The sequence below is a fragment of the Lytechinus variegatus genome, chromosome 16, assembly GCF_018143015.1.
Source record: "Lytechinus variegatus isolate NC3 chromosome 16, Lvar_3.0, whole genome shotgun sequence".
Classification (NCBI taxonomy): domain Eukaryota; kingdom Metazoa; phylum Echinodermata; class Echinoidea; order Temnopleuroida; family Toxopneustidae; genus Lytechinus; species Lytechinus variegatus.
In genome coordinates, this window is record NC_054755.1 from 29144852 (window position 1) to 29171690 (window position 26839).

Consider the following 26839-nt stretch of genomic DNA (forward strand, 5'->3'; position numbering starts at 1 on the left):
TTCCTTCCTGAACACGTGAAATTCCATTATTTTGTGCTTCAGGCAAGGAGGTCCTGATCGTCAATTTCGCGAAATTTGAAATATTGTATAATTCAAACAACAAAAGAAATAGTGAGTGACATCATTGGCTCTCTCATTTGGATGTAACTGGCTTGTTCATATGACTATTTTGTTGAAAATAAGCGAAACTTTGAGATGTCATAACTTTCTTATTTTACATCCGATTTTGATGAAATTTTCAGCATTGTGCTTGTCTGATTTTTCTCTATTGATTCAAATCAACAGTTTTCTGAGGTGGACTTGACCTTTAAAGTTATGAAATGATTTAGAATCTGTGTAGCATCTAAGACAGGATCAAGAGTTGTTGGTAAGGTCATTCATAATTCACCAACTGCATTATAAAAAATATGTCCAGGTGGGAGCTTCATATAGCTGTTTGTATTAGTTACCATCGACTTTACAAAGGACAGGTGAAAATGAAAATTAGGTGTGTATCATTTACCACAACAAAGGATCACCAATCGCTTACAAACAAAGAGCTTTATGAAAATCCACCAGGATTCAACATACATACAGTAAATGTGCCAAACTTTAACAGGAAAAATAGGGATAACTATATAATATTTGTAAATGAAATTAGGGATCCAGTCATTCTTTTCTACCTACTGGTATGCAAAGTTGTACATTGGTGTTGGTTTCGCAATCTACAGATCATGATCAGACAGCTGTTGTACAGTCCAGATTATTAATAATCATGGAAGTTTTATTTCAAAGGAGTTATATATGTTTTCTGGTTTTGATTGGTATATGTAATTTTGTATTTTGCAGTCTTTATCATGATTAGTATCTAAGTACAATTTCTTGCTGATCCATTGTCAAAACTGTTTTTGTAAAGTTTTGAGGTAATTCTTTAAGGTTGTATTAGCTATTGACCATATTTCATCGAGACCGGAAACTGGAATTTTAAGTTAATGTGCTGATCCTTATTACACATTCATAAATACCAACTCCAATGCTGTACTTGAAATCATCTATAGTGTATACTGCTGTTATCTCAGATGCAACCCACCCAAACTCATGGAATGGTATGATAGCCATGGACACCATACTCACTACCTTCCTAAAACGAGCTTACTGGAAACTAGTTTAGTGGAAACTCGTTTAACGTGTAATGAGAACGGTTGAAGCGATCTTCCAAACCGGTTTGTAAAACCACCTTGTGATGTAGTTTTCAAGATGCTTTGCCTCGTTAAACCGGTTTTAGTGGAAGTGAGAACACAACCGTTCTTTGGGAAGGAATCTTCGCTCATTTTTCGCGCGATATGTGTCACCCCACTGAGAGCAGTCCCATAGCTTCGAGATCGCTTTACGTGAAATGATTTTGAAAACCACTTTCGGGTAATCAAATGGGAACGCTAGCAAAGCGATCTTCCAAACTGGTCTCCTGAACCGGTTTCCAGTAAACTAGTTTTAGAAAGTGCAATGAGAATGGGGTCATGGTATTACATGTAGTTAAACCTGGGTTAACGTAGGCCACACTATTATGGAGTGCCAATTTCTCAACTTGATCATAAAACATTAGTCTTATCCTGCTGAAACAAATTGTAAAAAAAAAATGAGTCGTGAAATGGGAAGAATAAAAAAATACCAAATTATAATGAAAATATAATTCATTAATTGGTAAATTATAATTGTCATTAATATGGAAGAAGTATTATGAAACAAGCATTCTGTAGAAGTGTGGTTTGAAATTCTAGTTTACACCAGGGTTAAATCTAGGTTTTTATCAGAATATGACCAATGATGTTACTTTTTAATGTTATTTGTTTAGACCCCCAAAAGATAAATGAATGTTAAACATGTGACAATGTACATGTTTATACATTTGGAAAGGAGACATTTGTTTATGTAAAACAATGAACATTACATGTACATCTACTTTAAAAAAATAATGCTATGAATTAATGTAAAAGTTTGTGAAATTTCTTAACATATGTAAAATGAGACCTTGAACATTACATTTTGGTTGATATTTCTGGATGTCTTGTAAAAAGAAACTGGTTTGTATATTTTGATCATTTGATGAATGAGGCTAATACATTTCATCCACATGAATGTATATGTAAGATATTCTATTTCATAGAGACATTTGATGGTGAAATATTTTGAAAAATGGAACGAATAGAGACATACTTAGGGTTTGCAGTATGCACTCAGGCTTGAAAGCACGATGCACTCAATCATGAATCAAGCAAGATGTAAATGAAAATATCTCAAGGCAGGGAAAATTTAGAATGCTGATTGGCTGGTAAAATTTATCAATGAATTAGACTTGATCTCCAGTCTGATCAAGCAAAATAATAAAATAGCAAGTATTTCCAAAAAAATCCTGTATACCCAAATTAGGGGGTGTTTTCACAAAAGATTCAAGTCTGACTAAAGATCGCATTTAAATTCCCATTTTTGAATTTCGGTATATGTACATGTAGAACATCAGTACATTGGTCAATGTGCTTTACTTTGCATTATTCAATGAGATCACACATTAGATATCATGTGCACATTGACACTTTATCACATATTTTAGTCAGACTTAATTTTTTGTGACCCCCCCCCTACTGATAATCTTTGTAAATGTTGCTTCAAGTATGCCTAAATGACCAGCTCAGTCAACAAGGCTCAGAGTGCTACATATTATTGTGTTGTAAATTCTACTTGCCTCTCGAATTATCGAATCTACAGTATTCTCTTGTATGTCATATTCCGAAGAGTGTACATCGCAAAGCTTTTATATGTCTGTATTCTGTTCTGTACCTATTTATATTTAATGTTATCAGGGGAGTGTTTCACAAAGCAAATAATAATTTTCACCGACTTTAATATTTGTTCTGAGCCTATCAGATGCAAGGATTTCAGTAGCTTATAACAATAGTCGATGAAAATCAATGATTACTTCTTCATGAAATGCTCCCCCGATTCCAATATGTTATCTTATATTAAGTTGATACAAAATTTTATTTTATACAAATAGCTGGCAATAAAACTGTTTTGTAATAATTGACTATTCCATTATTGTTACGATGTAAATAAATCTGGAATATATTGATATTAGTTGAATACGAGGATAGATTACATGCTATTGTGATACAGAATTATTTCATTGTATTCTCAAGAAACAGCTTAAGAAATGAATAAAGATGAAATATAAAACTGAATCACTTTCAAGTTGAATTTATTTTCAATATATTTGTCTATAAAGCCCATTGTATTTCTTTACAAAATTGCTATTTACATCCTTTGTACAATTTCCTCATTAAAGATTCTGACAATTACACCAGAGAGAAATAAATTTACCCACACTACATGCACAGTGGAAAGAATCTTGGAAATGTGAATCTCATGCAAACACTCATATAAGAAAAACATAAAGACAGAATTAAAATATGGCAAATGATAAACACACAATGAACATATAGGCACTTCCAATTGGTTATAAACATAGCAGTACATGTATATGCAGTCCTTAAAAATAAATCGATATCACAGTGATCAAGTCCATTGAATATATATTTAAAAACATCCAAAGCATATCAAACACATGCCTACATTGTATAACTCATAGAAATAGGAAGCCTTATGACTGATATAAATTCTAAGTATATTCCAAACTATGGGTGATTTCAAGTTCAGTGTTAACCTATTGGTGTTGGTGTAAGGTCAATTTTAACATGAGTATAACACCAAACATAAAATGAAGATGCTCCTGAAAAGTCACTCACTAGTTGTTGAGATGTCAATAATGTGATCTGGATCAGTTTTACAAACTCTGGATAAGTTTTGGAGCTAGGGGACGCAATCCAAATTCTAACACAAACACCAAGGCCAACACCAGATTTGAAATCACCTAATGTATTGAAGAGTAGCAATTGATTATAAGATGGATAATATACAAATAGCGAATAGGCATGAGTGCGATGGTGCGAGATTTCGCATGAGGTGAAAGAAAGATGCTCTTATCAACGAGGCGATAGCCGAGTTGAATAGAGCGTTTCTTTCACCGAATGCGAAATCTCGCACCATTGCACGAATAAGAATATTCGCTATTTGTGTTGTACAACGCCTCGGAATCTAGCGAAAATATTGAAAGCGAAAAGCAAAATCCCACAAGCCGGGCCCACAAGCGCACATGATCTTGGACAACATTGCACATTTAGCCAGCGGGCTGTACGCGCATTGTCACCTTATTTAATGAAATCGCATTGTGACGTCACCTCTTAAAGCCGTGCAATGGTACATTTTGGATGGTACGTCTTGTGTGCAACGGTACGAATGTGTGACATTCAGCCTCCCATTTGATCACGTACAACAAGCTAAGTAGGCGTTGTACAATATCTCAAATCCAGGAGGGGGGGAGGCAGATAACTGATCTTTTGCATTTTGTAAGAGATCAGTTACCATTTTCAACTCATACCCCCCTTCTTCTTTGCTGGGACATACTCTTGTGACACCTTACTATTTGAATACCTTTGCTGCATAATATTTCTCTGATAACCTATACAAAATACTACTTTAAACATCATTCTAATATTGACTTGTATACAATGTAAATTTCTATGGTATGAAAGACTATTGGAAGAAATGGAAGCTAACATGCACAGAAAGAGCAAGTTCACACTTAATGGATTTTTTTTTCTACTAAGCACACACACCTCATTGGATGGAATCATATTTTCTGAGACTACAAGTTTGCATATGAATGGTATACACTAAAATCAAGACAACATTCTGCATATAATTGAAGGAATTTCACTTAGCAAAATTTAGGTAAATGTATTCAGTACATTTTCATTATATGAGATACTTTGCAACTGATCATAGTCAACTCGTCCTGAGCCAACTCTTCATACCTCAAACAACAGCTTACATTGAGGAACTCAATATCAATTGCTCTTCAATGAATTCTATGTTTTATAAATTATGAAAGTAAAATTTATACTAACTTGAAGCTCGGGGTAACTTTGCTTAAATCAAATCTTTTGAAACCACAGAAATCTGTTCGACTTGATAAAGAAATATAAAACATGTTTGTATAAATCTCGTCCAAAAAGATTACTTTGACTTTGGAAACACTTGAGTTTGAATATGGAATGTCGATTTACACAAGTGCATCTGTATTTTCTAGAGTCTAAATTGAGTAGACAGAGGAAGAATCTATTGCATTACATGCATGGCAGCTATGAAATACTATCTAATTCTCGATAGATATTTTAAAAAGTAAAACACCACATACACATGTATGCATGAATCAGTATTTCTTCAACTGTTAACAAATCTGCAATACAATCAATTAAGACTGCTTATCGTTGTTGTGCTGTGAAAATCTTATCTCTCAATTCTTTCAAATTTTGACAACAGATCTGAAAAAGCTCTATTTTTGAGAAAGGACAAAAGTGGTAACAGGAATTAGTAGACTACCTCCTGACGACAGAAATCACCATTACCATAAATTTAAATTCTGCTTCTTCTTTTTTTTAGCTGTCCTCAAAATCTTCACATTTTCTGATGTAAGATTTTAACAGCTTTCTGCCATTCTGCTGCATATGCATATTATGGATAAATATTGGAATTTCTTAAGTGTAAATAAATATGTCATTGCATACCATTGCATATTTTCCTCAATATTCAGCATTTACATAAATTTCATTGTGGAAATTTCTATTGTATTCTATATAGGATATTCTATATAGGATGTATACCTTGGATTAAAGGAACATTTGTTTACCTTTATAAATAATAAGTTGCATATTATATGATAAAATAATGGTATTTTAATCTATAATTCACCTCAAGGCGAGATTCAATTCATCTTTATAATTTTCTTGGGAAACAATATCTTGCGAAACAGTAAATTTACCTAGCACTTACATGACAATATCTCTCTCTCTAAAAAAATGGAAGTTTATAAAGATACAGTATAAATATGTACATATTGCACACAGTTATGATTTCACAACAATCTCCAAACCATACATTGGATGCATGGATTCAACTCTGTTATCTAATCCATGCTGAACACACAACCAACATGCATTGTAAACAAAATTACATTGCATGTATTCCAACACCTGTTATTAACACTGAACTTTTAAAAACCCATGCATCATGCAAAATGCTTTGAATTCAAAGCCAAGTATTTTCATGAGCATACTCTATTTGCTTTTACAGTAAAGCCTAATTCACATTCTATCTCAACGGAAAGTGTCTCCAAGAATATCACACCTACCAAATACCGGTAAGTATGCGATGTCATTTTCTTCTAGATAATGTATTAAATAGTGTTTCAAATCTTTAAAATATTTGTTTGATTGAAAAAAAATGTCAGAACATTCCTGAATTTAATTTTGGAATGTTCAAACTTTGAACAGTACTGAAACATACCACACAGACCATCGTTTAATTTCAAACCGAATTAAAATCTGATGTTGCTGTAAGGCCAAATTTAACTTGATCAACAGCACTAACACTTAAAATGAGGCTAGTGTTGGGGCTGACACATTAGGTGTTGAGCTTTCAATGATATCATCAGTATCATTTTTGTAAACCCACGTTCAGCACTACGACGTTTGGTGTCGATAACTCCTTTTGAAACAATTTTTACAACAGCCATAGCACTAGCACTTAAATTGAGGCCGGAGCTAGGGCTGGCCTCACAAGGTGTTAAGCGCTATCAACAGTGTTTATCAGCATCATTTTTGTAAACCACACATTCTTGGTGCTATGTTAAGCAGCTTGATTCACACACTCAACAACAACACCAAGGATCAACACTGAACTTGAAATCCCCCCATCGTGTCCAATATCCTTAAATGGTTGTCTACATTTATTGAATATCTTGCGAGTCTTTCTTCACTATCTAGACTATCACATTGATTTTGACAAAATCTAGATGTAAAAGACAAACATCACCAACACTATAACATTTCAAATATTATCAATGGCATGCTTTTATGTACAAATTCCCATAATGAATTATGTTTCACTACATTGTGTAACCCTTGCATCAGATGCAGCTAATATCTATATACAATGTTATTTTCCACAGGGTATATAGGCTATAGTTAGTTTGGAAGATAGTTATGTGACTTTCACGTTCTCACGCAGATTCTTTATCAGTGTTTGAATCAGGTTTATGGGCACTGAGAATGTCTTCTGTTATAGAAAATTGATCTTCTGAAGTAAATTATAAAAATCAACGTCAACACCTCGAAACTAAGAGACTGATGACTGAACAGATAGATTTCACAAAGCTGTAACCGAGATCTCGGGTTGTTGGCAGACCAAGGATTCAATGACTTAACTGTGGATCTGGGCATACACTGTATGTTACTTGACGGTGACAACGCCACCAGTTTTTTTGTTGTTCACTTTCCTCTCGACGACCTTCTGTTTGAGTCTTTCGTTGCGACGGACAGAGTTCTGGATCTTGAGAGGGGGTCGAAGGTTCTCCAGCTTCGGCGATCGTGAGAAGGTCTTGTGGTTGAAGATGTGATCAAGGACCAACCTATAAAAGAATAATCAATAATGAGCAATGATCCTCATTTGTATAAAAGAAATATGACTGAAATGCAAGTAAATAAAAGAGAAACAGAGCAACCCCCCCAAAAAAAGTTGAATAAATCAATAGGGTAGTTTAAAGTAACTAAAAGGGTGCCAAACTGTTTCAAAGTAGTTCAAAATAAAATCAAAGACCACAAATCTTAAAGGAGATCTAAACCTTTTTCTTACATTTATATAAAAACCTGATTAGATTTCTCAAGAATGTTCACCCACTAGATTTGATCCAACTATACATCTGCTGTCTACAATCTAATTATGAACAGTATATACATCACATAGGAGGTTCCAACTGGCTCATACAAGACCAACCTGGAACAAAGTAGTTCAAGCCAGTATTTCATTGGGTGCAATGGGTCAAATAAAGTGGTTGAAACCCAATTAAAGTGGACCAAACTGAATCAAAATTGTTTGAACTGGTTCAAAGTGGATCAAATAGAGATAATGTGTATCAGACTAAATTGAAATCATTAAAACTGGTTCAAAGTGGATCAAATTGACAGTGTGGATCATACTGGTTAAGAGTGCATTAAACCGGTACTCACTGGACATATGTCTTGACCTCTGAGATGTAGAGCATGTCTCTGTCTATAGGTTTTGGCGGCACTTGATCAGGACCAACAAGCTAAATTGAGAAATATCAGTGTTGATTTATCAATATGTATATTGAAGCAGAAAAAAAGAGAAAAAAGGAATTGTAGATTTTCCATTCTAAACTGACTTGCAAAGAAATATTGTTCAACAACTGACATACAGTATGAGCAATACAACAATTAATGAAAGATAAATCATTAAGAATATTGAAATTGAAAAAATAGGAAGAAGTATCTTAGTGCTTTCTCAATCAATGCTGACTAGCAGAGATAACATCCTTCAAAAAATGATATATGAAGAATACAAGATATAACAACAGACCCATCAATAAGCATTTTGAAATGGAAAAAAAGGAAGGATTGTAGTTTTTCCATCTACTATAACTTGTAAAGAAACATTGTTTAACAAATGAGATTTGAGGAATACAAGATATGACTAAAGATTTATCAAGCATATTGAAATGAAATTGTAGTGTTTCAGTCCTCAAATATGATTCACAAAACACATTCAACGATGTGTAATAAAAGATCAAATAGCATTTTAAAATGGGATAAAAAACAATTATAGTATTTCTTCTCTCAAACATGGCTTGCAAAGAGACATTATTCAACAAATGGTATATGAGGAATACGATATTTAACAAAAGATTTATCAATAAGCACACTGAAATGGAAAAAAAAAATTTAGTAATTGTCTTAATCCCCAAAGCGCATTGGAGTGGCCTAGGACAATTCCAAATTTATCAAACGTACAGTAAGAATCGATCATATTCGAGGTCTGGAAAATAAAATGAAATACCTTGAGTTTGGCTCCGGCGTTGAATCGGCACGTCTGAAGATCGCAGTTGAAGCTGATGAAGATCTGGTCCTGCGTCATACATCGTATACTGATCTGTGGGTTCAGTGAAAAGCAGAGGGGTTGGAATGGGGGAGTCTTGGAGAGGGTGTCCTCGTCCTTCCAAGACCAACGTTTCTTGATGGAACCTTGCTGATCAGTGAAGACACCGCCAAACTGATTGATGTTTAATCTGTAATGGCAAAAGAAGGCAGACAGACAGTATTGCTATAAATGTCTTCAGAAAAATGGAAAGGTACAACAAAAAGGGAATTGGAAAATACATAGAGTATTAAAAACAGATATACTGAAGCTTTTTGACAGGCACTCCTCGGAGTAAAATCTCATAAATGAACAGAACACGAGAACGAAACAATATATATAGAACCGAAAAGGACAAACGACGAGCTATTGTTTCGTTCTAGCGCTCTGTTCATTCATGCGTTTTTACTTCTCTGAGTGTGTGTCGAAAAGCTTCAGTATGTCTGTTTTTTTTTTCCTTCAAATTTCAGATTTTGCAGTACCAAACACTTATTCAAGTATATCCATTGTAATTCTAAGGAATTCCTCCAATAACTTTATCCCCCTCCTATACCCCTTCTTAGTGTGATATTTTACAATGCCTTGGGCAAGGATCAGAGGAGATATAATCAATTGTAGAACCTAAGTCTATATTAAAGCATGGAAGAATCAATTGTAAATATATTCATGAATAAAATCTATGTTTTCTGTCACAGGGTTATTAGATAGATAGAACAATTCTGATCCTTCTGTGAGGGAGAATGCTTCAAAATCCGCTTGGTTCCGCATTATTACATGTACATTCATTCCTTCACTGAACATAATCCACATTCTTTTCAAATGAATAGAGCACATGGAAATTTTGTATTATCAAAAATATGGTATGGCATTCAAACAAATAAGAAAGTATCATATTCACCTGATGTTTCCGTTGCCATGGTAGCATGACCCACTTCCGTTCGGTTCAAAGACAGCAAGGAACTTGGCCTCGTCAGGTTTGCCATCGGCTTGTACATAGTAACTAAACTGATTCTTCTCCACTAGTGAGATGAGGATAGCAAGAGCACCAGATGGATAGCTGGTATTGGCAAGGTCAAGGGTCAAAGTTCATACTGTTGAATTCATGGAATGAAAAGGGTAAAAACCTATATGGATTCATAGACTGCAAGTATCAAAACTAAAATAACTAATAGTTTTGAAGGTGATGGGATGAAGTACATGTATCACTTCTGAATCTAGCAATCTCTCTGCAGAGAAGCTCTGTGAATACAGCACCAGATGACCTAACATGACCTTTGACCTTGACCTCCAACAGCATCATAGTATGTAGATTCTGTCAGCACATCGAAATCCTAAGTTGTAGACCAATCAAATTCAATGAAATTGATTATATCTCACTTGATATTGATTTTAGCTTTAAGTGAATCACCCCCAGGAACACAAAGTAAATTGAAAAGGATACAAGACTGCTCCAGTGCCATCTTCAAACATCACCATGAAAAGCTCTCCACTTCGGTAATGTTTTCTGACGATCGGTGTCTCCTTACGGCCCTTCTTCTACAAGATGAGAAAAAGTTAAAAGAAAAAGAGAAGAAAAGATTGCATTGTTGGTTACTTTTGTTACGTGGCTTCAATCGAAATCCCATTTCTAAGTCGTCAGAGAAATTTGTCTAGTTTTATTATCCCAGTTCACTTAATTTTGTATTCACCCAGTTTTGTTAAACAGACCTTATAATCATTTTTATCACTTATCTAGTCTACAGAACTCCACCATCAAGATGATAGCTAAATTTTAGCCATATCTGGAGATAAAACTAGCTCTTCAGGTTATTACATTGACAAAAGAATTCTGTCAGATCGCATACTAATGTCATGCATGTATGATTTTTTAACATCTTTATTTTAGTCTCATCTCTTTACAGGAATAAAAAAAATGCACAAAAATGAAAATATATTCAATGGTGTTCCGCATCTTACTTTTGCTTTGAGTACTGCTGGTAGCTGTGGCGTGGCCGGCTCAGGGACGTAGACCGGTTTCCTGTCATCTTTCTCCTCCGGTGTAGGGGGGCGCATCGTCCACCCCTCATCCAGACACTTCTGAGAGGACAGGGAGTAGTTGATGGTCTTCATCTGACGTGCAACTTTGGTGTTAATTATGGGAGGAAAGCAGATGAATATCAAATGAGTTCAATAGTATTTCACAGCAAATAAGCTTTTTGATCAAATGTTCTTAAAATTGGCAATAATTGTTTTCTTTTTGCTTCAATTATTGAATTAATTGTAATGCCTGAAAAATCAATATATGATTCAAATTTGCTGAAAAGCTGAAAATAACCAATCCTGATTTGCCAAAGAAAAAATTACATTGTCCCTATATTTTTTATAAATTATTAAAGTTTGTTATATATTTTAAAATGATTTTTCCCCACAGCATTACATGCCTTAAAATGCATATAAATTTCATTTCTTCTTCTATTGCTTTAACAAATATATACCCAATATTGCAAAATTGCAAAATTCTCATGATTTTATTTTAGTGCACACTTGTGAAAATGGGTAAAGAATATCAAAGCAACAAATGAATATAATTAAGCACAAGTACACAGAATGAGAAAAAAAATGTTACTAGCATTGATTAAAATTAATGAATGGTGGTGGACTTGAAGCTTGGCAGTGGAGAAAAAAAATCAAACATACATGTAATTCACATATAAGATGACACACAGATGACTATGAAAATGATGATACAAATTTCACTTTGAGATAGAAGACGTATGAAGAGGAACATGGAGAGGGTAGGGGAAGGGGAGAGGAGAGATGGACAGAGAGAGAGAGGAGGAGAAAGAAGAGTTAAGAGAGGGGTGAGGGTGTCCAGGAAATTATAAAGGATCTACTCAATTTTGTTCACAGATATGCTTTTCACACTGCACTTTTTGTCCTAAATTGGTGGGGCTAATGGGGGGGGGGTCTTAGCCCCACCAATTTCCCGGGGTTAAGCTTAGCCCACTTCGTTTTCACACTACGTTTAAGCAAAGTGGGCTAGCACGGTAAATAGTACGGTACTATCTGGCCCTGCAAAAAAGCAGGGTTAGCCGGCTTATTGTGGTGCTAGCACCACAATTGCGGTGCTAAGAGATGCAGTGTGAAAACGAACAGGGCTAAGGAAAGTGGGGCTAAGCATTAACCATTCACAGAAGTGAATTGCACGTTAATCACGCTCTGTATGGTAAAAACATCAGTATTCATTAGCTGAGGGGTTAAGGCATTAACCACGGTTGAGCAGATAGTATGGGGTTAAGAAAGACAGTGTGAATCGAAAAAAAGATAGTATGGGGTTAAGAAAGACAGTGTGAATCGAAAAAATGATAGTATGGGGTTAAGAAAGACAGTGTGAATGGAAAAAAAGATAGTATGGGGTTAAGGATAGTCCAGAGTTAAGGATAGTATGGGGTTAAGGAAATGCAGTGTGAAAAGCATAAGAGTTGTACATCAAATTATCAGCATTAATGGAGATTGTGTTTTGTAGATAGGTGTACAAGGGTATCATTTCAATGAAGTTATCAGTCCTTATTTTTTGGTAATTCTCAGAGGACAAAAAAAAAACATATTAATAGATCAGAAGCTTCAGTCTCTGTACATTGGTTGTCCTGCTGAAATGCGTTGGCTACACTGGGGATGATAGTAAAATGTCAGAAATTATTAATAAATCCCCAGAAAAGACAGATATTTTTGTCTATTAAAAACAGATGAACTACTGTACAAGTAAATAGACCAAACTTAAGAAGCAAATTCTTTTCTCGACTTTTAATCGGAAGCGGGTCAAGCATCTTTGATGGTCGCCAGACTTACGATATGCTTCCATTCCTTTCAACTTTGGCTCGATCGGCGGAAGAACATCACGCTCACCCGGGGAAAGGTCGTGATCACTCAGTGACGAGCCACGCCCAACAGAGTCACGTCTAACAGAGTCACGCCCAACTGAGCCCTGACCAATAGGGGGCAATTCTTCACAGCAACAGAGTGGGGGGAAAGACCAGAGTTTCACATCAATGACAGAGCCTTACAAAATACAAGGCTCTGCTCTGTGTGATGAGTGCTCATTCAGCTAAAGGAACGGATACAAAAATCATGAACTTCTCATTTCATTCCTTTCTCTCTTTTTTTTTCAAAATACATTTTTATGTATGTCTTACATTCTTGTTTATGGAAAGGTCCTAAAAGAAGGATGCCCATACATGGAGATGACCAATGTTGCTCACATGCAAATCAAAATTAGGCCAAAAGAATACCGTTTTGAATTTGATAAAGCCTTGTATGCTTATTTTGATAAGGTTTGAATGCATACATACATGTATCTTAGCTTTGAAAACTGAAGCCATGCTTAGCAAATAAACACAGTCTAATAAAAATTTACATTGAGTGTAATTTGGAGATTTTTTTTGCATTCCTCGACTAAATTTTGTTTATCACAATAGAGGATGTTCATGTATATAAATAATGATAGAGAATATATTGATTTCAAATGCAGCTATGTACTGTACATCTGTTTCAAGACTTTCATGTTTGAGTATTCATTCTTAAACTGAATAAGCACTGAAGTCTTCTCAGAAATCAAACTCTAACACAACAGAAACCAATGCAAATCCACTTTCTGCAAAAATCAGGAACAAAACAGTATCCAGGCAACATTCTCAATCCTGAGAAGCTGTATAAACACAACAGATAACAAAGTGAACTAACAGAGGACTTGCAAGAACTACATATACAACAGCAACAAAAAAAAAAATCATCTCAGAAATTGGGCTGAATCTATGAATAACCAACAAGAACACTACCAAATTGCACAACAATTTGGTCTCAAGTTAAAACTAAAATTACAATAAAGACAAATGAAGTTTCTTCCAAAAGGCAGTTTTTGCCTCTGATTAAGCAATGAAGAGATAAAAAGGAATACAACTAAATAAAGCAACAAGTAAATAAAAGTGAAGCCTTTCCAGCTCTCAGAAAACATTTCAAACCAAACAATTGAAAATGATAAACATCACACTTGAAAGGCAACAAGCAACTCAAGTCTTTTCTCAATAACTCAAACTTTTTTCGATTACTCTTAAACTTTCTTCAAAATTGTTTCAACAACTCAAAACCCTGGTTTCAAAGAAAACATCCGTCATGACAGATTCATTTCACTTCAGGAACAAAATCATTTGAAGAAATCGGCACATCATTCAAAACTCACCTTCTAATTGTAACATGATTGGAAATGTTGAAAGCAAATGAAACTGATTGATGTTAATACAATAAAACCATGCATTGAAATAAAAATATACACTGTAGCAGAACAAAAAATAAATAAATAAACAATTAAAGCCTCCTGTTGAGAAATCAAAGCATTCTGGATATGACAACAGTAATAGTGACATAAAATTTAAAAGGAAGCTCTGAGAATCCAATAACTCTAGATAATTCCAGGGTTATAAATATAAATGGCCATGATGGATTAATGACATAAATATTCATGTTGAAAATCAATCTTAACAGGCAACTCTGGCTTTAACTTTGAAATGAAGCAAAATATTGTTTTTCTTTGAGTAGTACATGTAACTATAGGAACAAAACACTGTAGACAGAGAATCAACAACACGTATGAATTAGAAAAAAACAAACATAAAAAACAGAGGATAAAGAGAAGGGGGAGATGAGAGGAAAAAGTAACATTTACAAAACAAAATGTTAATTAGGGCATTGTCATGTGTGGTGGGAGGTTGGGAGCATCACAAAATTAATATTGAATTATTGATAACAATTTAACACAAATTCTGGTAGCAACGTTGACAAAGCTTTAAAAACGGGATTAAGGCAGCTAAAGCTTGATTATTCATGAACTTAAGAGCATTTTTTTTTTCATTAAATATTAGTTTGCCAAACTTACATGTATGTTAACAAAATTTAATACAAATTTGGTGTGATAATGGAAGGGAATAGCAAAAATTATTTAATGTGAGGTATGAATAATATCTTGTGAATCAAAATGGGTGGAATCTAAACATTGAACATAACATCCTTTATATTTGAACATCTAGAATATAAAAAAAAGCAAGAGTTTTTATTCAATGTGGATGAATGATTTGCACCTTTGATTTATGAAAAATATCCAAATATAAATTATAAGTTTTAAAGTAAGCTAATATTTAAAAAAAGCTGTTTATTAGTGCAAAGCTCCATGATAAAGATACATTCCCCCTTTTTTGCTTCTAAATTGCATTTTTTTTTCAAAATAATCCCTTTTATAGCCAATAATCAAATACATCCATACATGTACTGTATATGTATTATTCACATACATGCATCTGCAAGAAGCAGGGAAGTTTTATTCCTCTTGATATTTATTGAGCATAATTTTTATGTATCAATCAATATGACAACATAGAATTTGTATACCTTGGAACCGCAATAAGCTTGAATTTAAGCATCAAGAATTCAAAATTATGCATTTTTTCCATCACATTTTGATATTTTCAATATCATAGCAAAATATGATTATGATCGTATACATACTGAAGCGACTGGCATTTCATTCTTTCATGTTATCAAAACCATTTTGAAAGGATTTATCGGTATATGAACACCAACACCAAATGAGAGTGCAAATGCAATAAAAATGATAAAAATAAATGTGCTGTGCACTTCAGATTGAAATAAAAACATGGTGATTTTTTAATCAACCGACCTCCATCCATGATTTCTATCCGATGAGCTACGTAGAAGAGATTAAAAACATATAAAAAGAGAAAGAAAATACGATTATGACTACAGGTTATCGAGATACAAAAGTATAAAAGACGTATACACCCATAGAGATAGAGGCAGAGATACCCATAATTCAGCACCAGTGTTGCACGAGGGTTTACTGACAATGCTACGAAGGCTGATATACTTCATTTAAGCCAATGGGAAGTACTGGGGTTGGTCGCAGAAATAGTTGCAATCAAATACAGCTTCGTTTTCGACTAATCAAAAGCATGCATTTTTACGAAATGCGCATAATTTTCGAAGTTGAGTTTGAACGCAACTGGTCTCCAGATTCCTTGGGTAAAAAAAAAAACACTTTCCTCTGACCATGAACTATAGTTGGTGCCATCCACCTGTAATACCTTTCCCAAGGTGTTCCGTTAGAATTTTAAAAACTTTTAAAATGACAGAGCTTGATCGGGCCAGTACAGCTAATACAAATAAAGAATAATTTGCAAAGCTGTGTTCTAAGGCCAAGTTTGACTTGACAAAAAAGATTTTGAATTTAAAATTCAAATGGGATCCTCTATTATTGTATTATTTGCAATGATCAGATGTTATTCCTTCTTGTTCATACAAGTTTTCAAATACAAAATATGCTTTTCTGCCATAATTTAAAAAAAAGAGACAAAATCTATTCTTTGATGTATTTTTAAAAAATCTTTAAAAAATCAGCATTTTAACAAGATCAGAGCCTCACTGTGGGTAAACCAGTTGTGCAACACATAACTGAGATTATGAGAGAATCACTGCCAGGACCCCAGCACCAAACAATATCCTTCTCTTGGAGTATGCATGAAACATGACCATATGTGAACGGTTCAAAATCACATCAAATGACAGCCTCCATGAATAACCACAAATGCAACACATGAAAATCAATCTCATGATATAGGTCATAACGTATCAAATGTTTGGTGCAAAAAAGGGTCTTTAATCACTGTCATTAAAGCATTCTCATGTTCCAAATAAAGATGAGACATAAACCTTTCACAGCAGGTCAAGTTTCATGCATATCAATGCTCAAGTATTCATCTCCTGAGGGACTAAATCCAGAGACCAGAGAAACAAGTATTAACAAAGTCCTGAAATTAAATTGTTATTATTATTCTAAAAATTTCTACCTGGCACAAAGTGCAACAAATAGATCCATGTTTGCTACTTGTATTCAAGTTTTATTGATACAAAAAAGAAATTCCTCTGGTTTTTAGTTGAGCCCTCAGATGACGAATGCTGACTTAAACTTACCTTAAAGCTAGAAGGTAGGAATATGACTGACATTTCTTTTTTCTTAAAAATTCGACCCATTCGTTTGTCTATTAACATACAGACATGCTTTAATTGCTCATAATATTGGCTGATGTTGTTATGATGTTGTCGATGTAGTACATCTATCATGTTTATTATGTGTTACGCTTGTCTAAAAATATTGCTTTTCAATGCTAGTCCCCTAATGTAGTCGTAAATAGCAAACAAGAGCAATCAGTCTGTCCATAGAAATATAAGGACATGATCATGTTTTCAAAAACATAAATTTCCTTCTAAAAGTATCAAACTTGAATTTTGATTACGTACAGCAATCAAACATTGGAAATTATCTATGTGAATAGCACCTGTAAGATCTTTTGTGATAAGAAAATTAAGTTGAACTATTATCTACATGTATGTGAATAGCACATGTAAGTTCTTTTGTGATATAGAAATTAAGTTGAATAACTATCATCTATGTGAATAGCACCTGTAAGATCTTTGTGATATAGAAATTAAGTTGAATAACTATTATCTATGTGGATAGCACCTGTAAGATCTTTTGTGATAAGGAAATTAAGTTGAACTATTATCTATGTGAATAGCCCCTGTAAGATCTTTCGTGATATACAAAGGAAATGTAATACCGCTAAGTAACAAGGAATTTAAGCAAAAGAAGTTATTTATACTTGAAAAAAAAATTCAGTCATACTGCCACCTTCTAGCATTTCCACCTGTATGAGGATTAAAAACATTGTGGTATACAACACTGTAACCCTATTATCAACACACCTACCTTGCACTGTAAGTGGTATACAATCAATGGTTGAGATGGTTATCAAATGTTGCAGCCACATCATGTTGTAGGAGATGACGTTTTCATTATTTGTGGTGAGATATAATTGTGCACATATATTGCAAAAGGGGAATCAAACATCAATGATATATATATATTTTTTGTAAATCAAAGAGTTCATTCAAATGATCTTTCAAGCATGGGGAAAAAACAATGACTAGACGGTTTTCATGAATTTTGTCGAGGCATTTCATACAATATCAAAAATGAAATTTGTTATTATATACAATGCACGATTGCACCACAAATCTATCAACTGCATTAAGATATCTTTGAATGTTATAGGATGCAAGTACGGGGTAGATGATAAAAGAGCAAAACAATAAATATGCAAAAAACAAAATCAAATCTTGATAAATAAATTATTCTTATGTGTAGCTGGAACAAAAGGGTTTTGAGGGGAGCAGGAAGCAGATGATAGCATTTGTATCAAAATAAAATGAACATATTTGGAGCTTGGAACAGAATTTTTGGCTGCAGATCAGCCAAGAAAATAAATACCCGAAATGAGAATTAATTTCAAGTTAATTTGTAATGAATCAAAGCCACTTTTATTTAGTCTTGTTTTTTTTCTTGTGTAAAGACTAAAATGTAATTAATTTTGGAGAAAATTAAGAAATCAACATGAACAAAAAAGGAAATCCCATATGCTTCAAATAAGTTTCTGAATGACATACATTATTTCTTTAAATTAAAATCCCTTTCCTCTTTTTAATTTTCTTGTTTGTTTGAGTATTTCAAAAGCACAAACCACTTTTTAGATTGCAACTGGCATGTGCAAATGTATAAGAGACGATATATAGCATGGCCCTCATAATATGCAAGCATAAAAATTTGATATCTTGTGATCTGATAATACCAATCTTCTATCATTTAAATTCAAACCAGTTGCAAATTGGCCAGTTCAGATGAAGAGCTCGGTTCCAGAGATAACATAACCACTTTCAATAAAAAAATGCTATCTTGAGAATTTCCGGCAATTGATAAAGGGACTGCTCTTTTAACAAAGTTTTAATTTCAATGTTGAGAACAACAATGAGAAACATACTATTGAAAGTCACATTTCCATTGGTGCTTGTAAGTAAGGTAAATAAAAGTAACTTTTCTCCAAAATTAAAAGGATGGATGTAGTATCTTTTGAATTTTGAAATAACAACACATGATATTTAATATGCAATCGCATTGATGAAATCGTGGAAGAGTGAACCCATTGATCAGGGTAATGCAATATATACTGCATGCACCTAGGAATCAATATATATGTCATATAGCACATCACTTAAATATGATATAACCAATGCGACTATGCATTGTATACCACAAGCAACTGGGAATTTAAGTTTGATTTTCAGTCAGACATAAATCTTTGCAAAACACCCCCCCCTTCTCCAGAACAGCCAACGATGAAGCAATACTTACAGGCATAAAAGTTAGCTTGGTTGGTTCCGGCGGCTCTCTGACGCGCCATCTCCCTATCCCTCATCCTCTGGGCTGCTCGCTCCTTGGCGGCCCTCCTGGCCTGCTTGCTACCGTAGGGGGCGTGCGGAGCGATGTCGATCAGCTCCTCCGACGGGTACTGAGAGAGGGCGGTGTTCTCCATGGTGTACTCGACGAGCTCCTGGTAGTCTTTACAGCAGAAGAGCTAATCCAAAATATTCAACGACAATAATGAAAATATATATTACTATGGTAGCACTTTCCTTTCTTTTTGCTGGTACCACAACTTTAATTCCATTCTAGACTGCTAAGAGGCAATGAAAGGTATGGGAAATTAATCAATTATTATTTATGTAAAATGGAGCAACTTTTAAAACCAGATAATGTAAAACATATACCTTTTTTGAGTAAAATTTTTGCTAAGTCAAACAAAGTCTGTTGTCCCAAATGATTCGAATTTCGCAGCTATCTGTATTTATATATGATTTTCATAATACATCTTCCTCTCGTATCACTATTATTTATAATACAGCTATTACATTTTTTATGAGGTGTAAAATTGCATTTTCATAATTTACTAGAAGTAGGAAAAGCTGTGAGGTTTGGACATCATTGATTAACAAATTCATACAACTATTTCACAAAACTTAAAAATTTTTGAAATGCAAAGTACTGCTTCATTTGTGCCAGCCCTTGTGTATGAAATTTCTGATTTTAGTGTATCAATTCAAGTTCTACAATCATTCATTAATTAATCCTGACTAACAAGTTAAACCTCTTTTCAAAATATCACTTACAGATGAATGCACCTGCATAAAACTAAGAACTCTTAAACAATCATCATCATTTTCTTATTTTACTCATTAATCACCGTACCTCAGATTGAGACATTGATTTCAACATCTCATGAGTTGGGAACGTCTTGGCATCTTTACCGCAGAACTCGCACACCTCGGCGACCTCATTCACCGTCGACAATGGGGGCGTTGTTCTGTCGTCCAGATCATCCCCGAGATGTTTACTTCTACTAGCTTTTTGGTCATCATAGTAGTAATCGTATTCATCTTCTTCATCTTTCTTACGACCTGGGTAAAAATATGAGATAAATCTAGCAATGGTTAAGTTTACCCGAATGCACCTTAGTGGGCAACTAGAAAACTATTGAATTTAGGTCCTTTTCTGGGAAACTTGTAAAGAGAATTAAATTTTACGCGGCTTCATCATGACACCTCAAAAAACATGTAGTTAGTTTTTTTTTTAGCTTGCCCATGATTGCCTGAATCTTTAGGTAGTTTTGAAAAATTGTCAGTTGAACCCAAGGTCTTGGAGATTTCCTGTATGAATTATGCTCAAACTACCATGTATGTGAAAAAGAGTACAATGCTGATGTGCGCTTTTGTCAGTGCACCAAATTGACGGCTGTTGCCATGATGAAGCACACTGTTCGTAAAGCTGTTTGTAAGTTAAGAACAACTTTAAGAATGACTGGTGATCTTTTCTTGTGGTAAATGGTGTATTCATTGGTGATGGTTAAGCGCGTAAGAAAGGATCGCCAGTCATTCTTAAAGTCGCTCTTAACTTACGAACAGCCTTATGAAACGGCTCCCCTGAGCACCATAAGCCAGAGCTGTGGCATCCAATAGGCCAGAGTGGAGACCATATGTGCCACTATGCATCTGGAGAATAGGCAACAGGTAATGTGAACAATGTTTCATTTCTTTTTCTGAGACACACTGTACCACAATGTCTGTAGTTTTGAAATGATGCACTACCCAAGTCACACCAACTAAACTGACTCCAAACCAACCAATGGTATGACATTAGAAATAACACGATAGATTTTGTAAGTCTGTTGTCAGTATCATGGATGTGACAAAGGCCTCAGAGAGATCGGTAACCTCACCTCGTATCCTGGCTTCCAGCTCCTCGTCCTCCTGCTCGCTCAGGTCTGCCGAGTCGAAATCGTTGAAGTCGATGTCCAGGTCCTGCCCCACGACATTGGCGGCGTCCCGGTACTTCTTGGAGATCGGCACCTGCTCCGATTCGCGTTGGTACTTGATGATCTGGGGAGGGCCTATCTTGGGAACCCCCTGGTCGGATTTACCGGCTTCTTCTTCATCAGAAAACTAAAAAAACATCACATTGAAGGATAGAAAGAAGGAAAAAAAGGGGAAGCAAAAGGAGGAAAGAAGAGCATTAAAATAAGTGGTTTGGGTCACTTGCCTTTACCCCTATTCAGAAAAAAAAGTCATTTTAGGTCATCTTGTCTCCCCCCACCTTATCAAAATACCCTGACGTTGCTCCTGGTTACATTTACCTACAATAGTATTATTGCTCTTTATCTGGTGAATAAGTTTTAATGGGTTATGACCACTAATGGAGAAGCTTCCATTCATCACAAGTTTGATGAAATTCAGCCATGAGGTCATTTTATAAAAGATTCTATAAAAAGAAAAAGACGATAAAAATACTTACTTCTGAATCTGAATCCAACTGTAGAGGGGGCACTTCATCCTTCTCCTCTCCCTCGGTATCTTTAATCCCATCACTTTCCTCTACGTATTTGCTGCCCTCTCGTGACTGGAGCTTGGTACCATGAGATGCCCGACTGCTCGCCGAGAGTGCAGACCTGATTGGTCGTTCTGTGGGTGTCTTGGGGCGCAACGAACCTAAAAAATATCAAATCACAAAGAATCATCCTGTGAATGTCTTTGGTGTTTGAAGGTCAAGGCTGCCTGGAAAAAGGTATAAATACTTGTAAGACTGTTGTGACTTCCATTGCGCAATCAAAGATTGCTTACATATTTATAATTAGTTATGATACTTTATAATTAATCATGGGACACAGAGTGAACATAGATATAGAATTAAGAATAAGTTGCAAAATGGGATGGGGCCCATATGATCTTCCCATCAGCAAACAGAGAATATTCAAAATTCACTGGATAAATATTTGCTTATAAATAAAAAAAATCTGCATATAATAGAAAATAAATCTAATCATTATATAACCTTTAATAACTAGATTTTTTTTCTTCGGGGGAAAACTTAGGATTTGAAAAACTCATTGACGTCTTACCTCCGATGGTAGCAAGTTCTTCTTCTGTTTTCCCGAGAAATTTGATCATTTGAAGCCAGCTCCACTCTGTCTCGGTAGCACATGATATCGTCACCCTTTCACTTCCATCTGCATCTATGACCTTATGAACCTCTCTGAATGCCGGGGACTTTATGTCCTTCTTCCGCTTACCGGCTGATGAGGGTGAATGTGACCTGCAAAGGAAAAACAAAGGTATTCCTGTAAAATTATTGAACAATTGCTCACCATTATGCGCAAAGGAGAGATAGCTGGAAATATATCAACATTAACAAAATTTCAAGTCTCAGAGAGCCAAATCTGGTGGAAGATGGCATAGCTGGTTAACACAATGTACATGTATGTAAGTAATGTTGTAACCGATTCTTATTGCAATTCCCGATCCGATTTTCCCCTTTTTTCTACATTTTTCCGAACTCCGATTTTTGACGAGTGGGAAAAAAATCTGATCAGAAAAACTAAAACATAACAAGACAAAAAACATGTGGCAACAGGTTTGTCGTCAAAATGTGCTGATGATTTGTTTTGATCTCAGACAAAAGTAGTGGAAGGAAAAGAAGATAAAGGAGAAGAAAATTATGATTTGTTTTGATCTTCGATATTAGCGGAAAAGGAAGAGGAGAAGATGATGATTTGTTTTCATCTCCCACGTAAGCGGAGGAAGAAGATGACGATTTGTTTTGATCTCCGACATAATACGAGGAAGAAAAAGATGATGATGATGATTGGTGATATAAGTATGACTTCTTTTGGGCAATTGCATATTAACACATAGAGTTTGCTGGAACTCAACAGGCAGTCGGCCAAGACTTAGGCAGTATCTGCAAGCTTCAAATTATACCTTTAGCAGCAACACAAACTGAGAACCAAATTCTGTATAATTTCTGATGTAAAGTACGAAAAATATCCTTATATAAGAATTCAATATTCCTACAGTATGTTGTTCCATATCTCATGGAAAACACATCGTTCAAAATGTACATTTGGTACTGACCTTTACAATGCATGTTGATACAGTCGTATGTTGACAGCATTCCGTACCATACTGGACAAAGAGAGAATTCTTATTATTTAAATAGCTTACCTATCCGCTCCTTCTCTGAATGAGACAGATCTGTCGGAGCGTGCTGACATTCTTGCTATACTAGTTACTGTTTCTTGATCTTCCTGATTCTCTTTCGATACTGATAATCTTGATACATCTGAAAACAAAACGCAATATAAAACATACTTTTAAGGAACATATACATTTAGCACAACAAAGCTAATAATGATCTGAGATAATCTGAATTAGAAAAACAGTAGAAAAAAAGAGGAAACATATACATTTCAAAAATTTGTTTTTGAAAATGGTACAATAATCTAATATCCTGAATCGATAACAAGAAGAATTGGTTCTTATTGAAAATAAAGACTAGGATTCATTATCAAAGATTTTGTTTATGAAAGAATGTTGGGATACAATGGCTAGTAGAGTCAAAGAAAGCTTTGAAATAATTCCTCAAACATGTGGCAAGTTGTGAGTTCTTGCACATACAGCAACTATCAGTAACAAAAACATTAGCATTAGCAGTGCATTTGCTGCTCCAGGAATAATAATTACTTGATGATGACTGCGAGATGCTCGGTTATTTATCACCAATCCATAAAAACAACTTAAAGTATATTGTCTTGAATGTGGTATCTTGAGCCTTTCAGTGAAATTCATTTAACTACAAATTCTTCGCTTACCAATTCCATTTTGCTGCAGTGAGGCAGGATCAGAACCTATAGGAGGGAGAGGTTCTCTTTTTCCGCTCCCCGTTCTTAATTCATCCGGTCCTGGCGTAGTTCCATCTGTAATATTTCCTAAACCCGATTTACCAGAGCATATCCTTACTGGTGTCCCGCTACCGGGAGTCCTTACAGGGCCTAATGACCCCCTCGATAATGGCCGATCACGCTGCCCTGAGTTCGCACTGCCTTGTCTTGACAATGACTTCTCCTCCAACCCTACATTCTGTTCGTGGAGTCGCAAGTTTTCGACGGTTAGTGCCGAGCCAGGGCGTTGCTGAAGCGGGCTGGGCGAGGGCGTGCTCCGTGGCATGATGTCGGTGGGACCGACCTGACTGGCTGATATGGAAGCGCCATCGATTTCTGACTCTGTGGGCATGTTGGACACCTCCTCCTCCTCCAGAATCACGTCTGTTACGATCGGATCGATATCACTCATGTCCGTCATCTTTATAGGTTTACCTTCAACTTGATTAGAAGAATTTTGACTCCATGTTTGTCACCACAGCTATAGCTTTTCTTTCATCAAGTCTTCCTGTTTATGAAAGAGTAAAAAAAAAATTAAGTTCATTGATTCTACATACACTACCATGTAGACCAGTTACTAATTCAACCATAAGATTATGATCAAATGGCTGAACTGTGTGCTTTTCCTTGCTGCAATAATATGTCTGCAATCAGGTTTTTTTTTCACAAGAAGTAGATCTATACAACATTTGCTTTCTACAATTACATGTAAATCACTGCAGATAATAGCATGGGCCTACTATTCACTGCAATTCATACAACATCTTACCATATTCAAAACTTTGTGGAAAATTACTTTCATTTTCCAATAAGAAATATTCTAGTTATCTTGAAAGAAGAAATTACTATTGTTTGTCCATATCAACATTATGTTACATGTATTTTGATATGGACTGAAGTTAACAACTAAAATCATGCAAACAAACGGGGGAGCTGCCATGGGCAGATCTATGGAATTTGTGCATGTGACCATCAGTACTGGTTTTGGAACAGCTAACAAGCGAAGTTTCATCAGTTTAATAGTACAAAGTGTTAGGCAATATTATATAGAACAAAATTGAAGAAGATTACAACTATTTGATTAATAATTTTTACCCAGTTGTTGTGTATCCGGACGGTTGTGTGTCCGGACGATCAATTTTAGAATGTCATTTGGAAAAATTTACTAGCGAAGTTTCATCAATTTTTAGTACAAAATGTTAGGAAATATTATAAAGAACAAAATAGAAAATGATTACAAGTAATGGATTCATATTTTTAGTGTAATCCACAGACAAAAAAGAAGGCTTCAAAAAAGATAGTGTCCGGACACCCGACCCCCCATCCTACAAAGTGTTAGGCAATATTATAGAGAACAAACTATTTGATTAATAATTTTTGTACGAGATCTAAATAATCCAAAGGCAAAAGCAAAGGCAAAAAAAAAAGACATCAAAATTTGTCAAAGAAGGCTTCAAAAAACTGTAAGTGTCTGGACACCCCAACCCCATCCTACTGAGCCTGAGAATAACCCTGCACTAACAAATTATTTTTACTCTCAAAAACTGTGTTTCCACAGATCCAAAACAAATTTCCCGAAATTCATAAACATTTCCTGGAATTTTCAAGTTTGCCTTTATGAGAAGAGAGCTAGAGTAGAGGTGACTTTATTTTAAGACAAGACCCAATTCTTAAGATATATGTATCGGTACATGAATATTAAAGGTTGCTATGATTAATTGTATTTGTAATTTTCAAATTTCCTGGAATTTTTTTCATTTCCTGAATTGAACCTTTTCTGGAAAAAGTCAAAATCTTCCCAAATTTTAGGAAGAGTTGAATTTGGAAACATTGCTCCAACAACTGGCTACTCAAAAAAAAAAAATAGAGAAAAACGTTTGTCAAATCAATGTTCATTGTTTGTTTGTTTTTTGTTTGTAAATTGTAATTTTTTTTTTTTTTTAAATCTTGACTCCGAACTTCGTCTAGAGAGGCTGAGGAGGCAATTTTGGAGTTAAACTTGAGACTAAAAACAACTAAAAGTTAAACAAACATACAATGAACATTTAATTTGGCGAACGTTTTTCTCTATTTTTTGTTCATAAAGGCAAAGACGAAGAAAATCATTCTAAATTCAATCATCATCATGACAATTGACATTCATTTCAATATTCACATTTTGAATGTTTTTTCCTCCCAAGTCAAGAAGACAAGTACCGGTACCATATCGATTTAGATTAAAAATTCACAATTTACATCCCATGCTCAAATTTAGATGTACCGGTATACCGTACGGTACTTACAACAATCGATCAAGAAACATCAAAAGCAAAACGATAAGTTGATGTCACCAATTATTGTTTGTCCGTCGTTGTAGCTGGTTAGCTGGTCGGCTGCTTCTGCAGAATATCAGATCTAACGGAGATCAATTCCCGATGATGCCGACTTCTCTGGCCTGGGCCGGCCTGGGTAGACGTCCGCTCGCGATCAAGCAAGCGAGCTCCACGCAGAAACCGGTTACAAGCTGTTGTTTGCACGGCTGGTCATGGTGACAGTCATATGATAAAAAG

At 35.0% G+C, this 26839-nt stretch overlaps 1 protein-coding gene across 4 annotated transcripts; it reads right to left on the reverse strand.

Moving 5' to 3' along the window:
* Nucleotides 1–4522: 4522 nt before the first annotated feature.
* LOC121429592 (glutamate-rich protein 6B-like) lies at nt 4523–26832 on the reverse strand. 4 transcript variants are annotated; one of them, XM_041626699.1, is made up of 16 exons: nt 26573–26832; nt 24222–24794; nt 23575–23692; nt 22473–22666; nt 21869–22062; nt 21297–21519; nt 20270–20478; nt 19376–19598; nt 17897–17902; nt 15791–15817; nt 11041–11204; nt 10526–10620; nt 9983–10141; nt 9007–9235; nt 8160–8239; nt 4523–7561 (listed from the first exon to the last, which is right to left on the reverse strand). In XM_041626699.1, exons 2-16 carry the CDS (start codon nt 24709–24711, stop codon nt 7384–7386), a joined length of 2589 nt encoding a protein of 862 aa, XP_041482633.1. In that variant the 5' UTR covers nt 24712–24794; nt 26573–26832; the 3' UTR covers nt 4523–7383. The 4 variants fall into 4 exon arrangements, with proteins under 4 accessions (XP_041482633.1, XP_041482632.1, XP_041482634.1 ...); XM_041626698.1 differs by having other exon boundaries at nt 24222–24798; XM_041626700.1 differs by lacking the exon at nt 17897–17902 and having other exon boundaries at nt 24222–24798.
* Between the last annotated feature and the right edge of the window lie 7 nt (nt 26833–26839).

Coding starts and splice junctions, on each gene's coding strand:
- LOC121429592 (XM_041626699.1), bottom strand. CDS start 24,711: ATGACGGACATGAGTGATATCGATCCGATCGTAACAGACGTGATTCTG. Junction 21,520..21,868: donor AGTTGGATTCAGATTCAGAA/GTAAGTATTTTT, acceptor ATGTTTTTTTAG/TTTTCTGATGAAGAAGAAGC. Junction 9,236..9,982: donor CATGGCAACGGAAACATCAG/GTGAATATGATA, acceptor TTGCCATTACAG/ATTAAACATCAATCAGTTTG.